Source organism: Chaetomium globosum, genomic scaffold (assembly GCF_000143365.1).
Source record: "Chaetomium globosum CBS 148.51 scaffold_5 genomic scaffold, whole genome shotgun sequence".
NCBI classification, from domain to species: Eukaryota; Fungi; Ascomycota; class Sordariomycetes; order Sordariales; family Chaetomiaceae; genus Chaetomium; species Chaetomium globosum.
Genome location: NT_165980.1, coordinates 3,155,732 through 3,160,316, shown reverse-complemented (window position 1 = coordinate 3,160,316; position 4,585 = coordinate 3,155,732). Strand labels below are relative to the sequence as shown.

The window sequence follows — 4,585 nt, the reverse complement described above, 5'->3', positions numbered from 1 at the left end:
TGGTTGCCCACAAGAACAGTAGGTTCACCCCAGGAGAATTCGTCCTATATCTGGAACCCGGCGCCTTCCTTCCCAGCGACGCCCCCACAATTGGTCTGGCTCTCGGAAGAACGTCTGGAGGGTGCTCCCACGGATCCCGACAGACCCAATATTTAGCGAACACCTTCGCCCCGGGCGCAAGCCTCATGACTGGCGCGCCGCAACCCGGCATACTTGGACGGGAGATGGGCGTGGACGAGTTTGCCTCCGTACACGACATAAACATCCATCAGTTTACCCTTATAACTCCCTAGGAGCCCGACCAGTTTTTACCGATACCCCTTTCGGCTATCCCTATCCAAACCGTTGGGCCACCACCATCCGCCTCGCTATCTAGTACTGTAAAGCGGACAGTGCAGCTGCTCAAAGACAGCGGAGACGAAGACGCCCAAGATGTGGCTTATTTGTTGTCGGACGACGAAGTCCGACGAACCCCGCCGGCCCGCCAAGTAAAAAAGCGGCATCGCGCCTCTAGCATAGACATCGCAGGCCATTACCCGAGTTCGAGTTTCACTTCTACCCCTGGCGGGCTCAAAAGGCCAGTCCTGTTCGGCTCGCGGCTATCGCCCTCTCCTAACACAAGCCACACGGGAGCGGGAGATGGAAGAAAAGTGCCTGAAGCAGGCAAAGGAGGCCGAAGAGAATGCCAGTCCCTACCTACTGCAGCTTCGCCAATGCACCTCTTGAAGCGACGACGCGGTTCCGCTGATTCCAAACACGCCGGGCATTTTGGAAGCAAGGGGTTTATCGGCACAATGATGTACGAAATGAGTCTCGGGGGGTCTCTTTTATGAGAATGATGATGGGTTGGGCATGGCTTGGACTTGGCAGCTTTGCATTTCTTAAGAAGGTTCAGATTGCACTCTTCGGTAGGTATGTTGGGTGTTCTGTATAATCGGCCTAGCGGTTGTTTTTAGATCGATTCACGCACGCATTTGTGAAGCCTAGGGAGGTGTCTCCATATCGTGATCTTGTGGCTCTGCTCGTGCGTCCCCGTCCACCGTCTTCCCCAAACACTACCCAACACCTGCGAGTAAAATATCTCCTTACGCTACTCTGGGCACTGGAAGACCTCCGGCCCAGGAATGGTGTAGTTGCCCGCTGCATCTCTCGTTAGCCCTAGGAAACGGTAGAGAAGGGGGCGGGGGGTGGAGGGTAGGGGAGAAAGGGGGAAAGGGGGAAGAGAACAAAACACAAAAGAAAAAGAGAAAAAGCACCTACGATTCCAAACATCAATAAAAATCCCCACATCATCCGCCTTGTACGCCCCCGGGAAACTGACCAGGCCCTCGGTCGGGTTGATCGTGCCGATCCCGGTCACGGCAGCTGGTGACAGACCGGTAGACTGTGCCTGCCCGGCCGCCCACGCCGATGTCAGCGCCGATCAGCTCGTGCCGTACCAGGTAGGCGCCGGGCTGGAGCCAGAGCGGGATCGTGTAGTTGTAGCCCTGTGTGGAGGCGTGCATGAAGAGGATCTTGGGTGTGGTGGTGGTTAGTTCAGGGTTGAAGGGGGTTACGAGGGGGATGGGGGGGGGGTTGGGGTTCGATAGGAGGGGTTGGGAAAAAGGAGCTCTTACCACAGCCCAGATATCATCTGGCCAGGTCTTGTCGATGGTGTGGCGGCCGTCGTGGTGGATCTTGAAGAAGACGGGTCTGGTTTAGGTCCAACACGGTTCTTGTCAGTATATCTCTCCCTTTTCCTTCTGAACACCCCATGAACGGCAGAAAGCTGGGTCTGGAACAACTCAACGTACTCCTCGCCAGGTAGCCACTTGTCGCACCCCTCGTCAGGGCACCGCGCCATGTAAGTGAGGATGGGCCCCATGTGCGAGTCGGGCCACAGCGTCCACTTCAGGTTGACGGTCGACCCGGCTTTGGCGGTGGCATGGAGTGGGGCGGGCTCAGAACCGATGATGCCCTCGCTGCTGATGCCGCCGCATTGGAGGTCGATCGACGTCACGTCCTGGACGGGGCCGTTGGAGGTGATTTTGCGGGAGATGCGATCGGGGGCGCCGTCGCCCATGTACGGGTCTTGGTAGGGTTGGTAGAACTTGGGACGAGTTAGACGGGGAAACTAGACTATAAGCTAGAGAATGTGAGAGGTTGAGGGCTTGCCTGGTAGAACTGGCCGGCGATGGTGGCATTGTCGACCCAGCCGTGGGCCGAGACCGAGGCCACGGTTGCAAGGCCGACGAGGAGGTACTTCATGATGGCGACGTCACCTTCAAGGAAGCAAAACGAACTTGTGGTATTTCGTTCTTGGGTTGAAAGGGGGCCTCAGGGACAAGAACGCTTATATAGCATCTACACCTTTTATTGTTTTTGTCCATAATACCTGGCCCCCTTCCGGTTACATCGCCGTAGCCAACCATTGTGCTAACCACTGTGAACCAACTGTCTCTTGCCTAACTCGACCCGGGGGTAGTATGTAGTTGATACCCTGTGAGTGATCGACGGCATAGTCGCCCCCGATCCGGATCACACCCCGTTGCGGCGTTTATAACAAGGGGATTGATTCCACCAACCTCAAGGCCGGATTATCTTCAATACACCTCCTAGATTTACTCTTATATCAAAATTTGGGACGTGGGACTGGCATTCGTGCGGAGAAGCAAGTGGCTAACCCGATACCACCTCCCGGCTTTTACCAGGTTGGGTCAGTTAAAGTGACAATCGCTTCCCATCCCCCCGTCCCAGAATTGCAGTCAAGCCCGTTTCGCTTTATATTCGGCTTGGCGTTTACTGACAACCCCGGGACGGGAGCCGGGAGCCGTGGATCCGCACATCGGAGCCTCCTATCCCGCACTGCATTGGTGAGCAAGTAGTATCTTCACTACCGGTTTCCAAATGATCGGCATAGCGGGACCTGAAATCGAAATTAATCGGTCCCGTTGTCCAGAAAGCGAATGGAACGTGAGAGTAGCATGAACAACAACATGATGCCCAGGGCCACCCCTTGGCCTCCTTTTTAGTTGAGGGGACCGCCACCTCTGGATTCGAGGATATTGACCCAACCTATCTCGAAAAGGCTGCACGTGAGAGTAGCCCTGCGGTAAATCCAGTCGTGAAACCTATCACGATGCTGGGGTCAGTCTTATTCACGGCCTTGGCCCTCTTGGGTTCGGCATGTGCCCAACAGTCAGAAACCTTCACGAACCCCGTCCTATACGAGGACTTCCCGGACAATGACATCTCCATGGGGCCAGACGGCGCTTATTACTACTCGGCGTCCAACTTCCACTACAGCCCCGCCGCCCCTATTCTCCGGTCCTACGATCTCGTCGACTGGGAATTCGTCGGGCACTCGATCCCACGCCAGAACTTTGGCGATGGCTACGACCTGCCGCCCACCGGCGAGCGGGCCTACCGCGGCGGGACCTGGGCGTCGACGCTGCGCTACCGCGAGAGCAATAAGACATGGTACTGGATCGGATGCACCAACTTCTGGATCACCTGGGTGTTCACGGCGCCGAACCCGGAGGGCCCCTGGACCCAAGCAGCCAACTACGGCGGCGGGGTCTGCTTCTACGACAACGGCCTGCTGATCGACGACGACGACACCATGTACGTCGTCTACACCTACGACGGCGGCAAGCAGGTCAACGTGACCCAGCTCGCCCCGGACGGCCTCAGCACCGTGCGAACCGAGAAGGTCCTCGAGCCCGGCCAGGTCGGCGTCGACGACGTCGAGGGCAACCGCATGTACAAGATCAACGGGCTCTACTACATCCTCAACGACCACCCCGGCAGCACCGCCTACGTCTGGAAATCCACCTCCCCCTGGGGCCCCTACGAAGGCAAGCCCCTCGCCGACAACGTCCAAAGCCCCCTTCCCGGCGGCGGCGCCCCCCACCAAGGCAGCCTGATCGAAACCCCCCAAGGCGACTGGTACTTCATGTCCTTCACCTGGGCCTTCCCCTCGGGCCGGCTGCCCGTGCTCGCGCCCATCACCTGGCAAGACGACGGCTTCCCAACCCTCGTCACCAACGCCACGACCGGCGCCTGGGGCACTTCGTACCCGCTCCCACTCCCGCGCAAACCCCTCAACTACACCTGGTCGCAAACCCACTACCCCTTCACCACGCTGACCACCCTCCCGCCCGCCTTCGAATGGAACCACAACCCGGACACGGCCGCCTACACCCTCACGCCGGACACCGGCCTGGTCCTGCAAACGGCCACGGTCAACACCACCGACGACCTCTACGCGGCGCGCAACACGCTGACGCACCGTGTGCACGGGGAATTCCCGACTGCCACGCTCGAGCTAAATGTGAGCGGGATGCTGGATGGGGGACCGCGCGGGCCTGGCGGCGTTCCGTGACCGGAGTGCGTATATTGGGCGTGCATCGCACGGGGGAGAGGTGGGGAGGTAGTGGGCAAGGTTTAATATGACGCTGGATGAGTGGGGGTGGGGCCGACGTTGGATTTGGGGGAGGTGGTTGAGAGGGTGGAGTTGGCCGCCGAGGGAGACGGTGGGTTTGAGGGAAGGTGTGGTTCCGTGTGAGTATGGATGCGAGGCCGGATGGGGATCATGGGGCCGAGT

The 4,585-nt window shown here is 58.6% G+C and overlaps 3 protein-coding genes across 3 annotated transcripts in view; 1 reads left to right on the top strand and 2 right to left on the bottom strand.

The window, feature by feature from the left end:
* Positions 1–289: 289 nt before the first annotated feature.
* On the bottom strand, positions 290–767 carry CHGG_07873 (uncharacterized protein; the record flags this gene model as incomplete). Its single annotated transcript, XM_001225528.1, has 2 exons — positions 290–378; positions 701–767. 2 exons carry the CDS (start codon positions 765–767, stop codon positions 290–292), a joined length of 156 nt encoding a protein of 51 aa, XP_001225529.1.
* A 522-nt stretch (positions 768–1,289) lies between these two features.
* Positions 1,290–2,247, bottom strand: CHGG_07872 (uncharacterized protein; the record flags this gene model as incomplete). The annotated part of the gene is made up of 4 exons (XM_001225527.1): positions 1,290–1,514; positions 1,617–1,692; positions 1,794–2,089; positions 2,191–2,247. The coding sequence occupies 4 exons, from the start codon at positions 2,245–2,247 to the stop codon at positions 1,290–1,292; spliced, it is 654 nt and encodes a 217-aa protein (XP_001225528.1).
* An 871-nt stretch (positions 2,248–3,118) lies between these two features.
* CHGG_07871 (uncharacterized protein) overlaps positions 3,119–4,585 on the top strand; it is a gene marked incomplete at both ends in the record, with an annotated part of 3,334 nt that continues 1,867 nt past the window's right edge. Inside the window, one exon of the mRNA XM_001225526.1 lies at positions 3,119–4,312. Coding sequence (XP_001225527.1) covers positions 3,119–4,312 — 1,194 coding nt within the window. The remainder of the gene's footprint in view (positions 4,313–4,585) is intronic.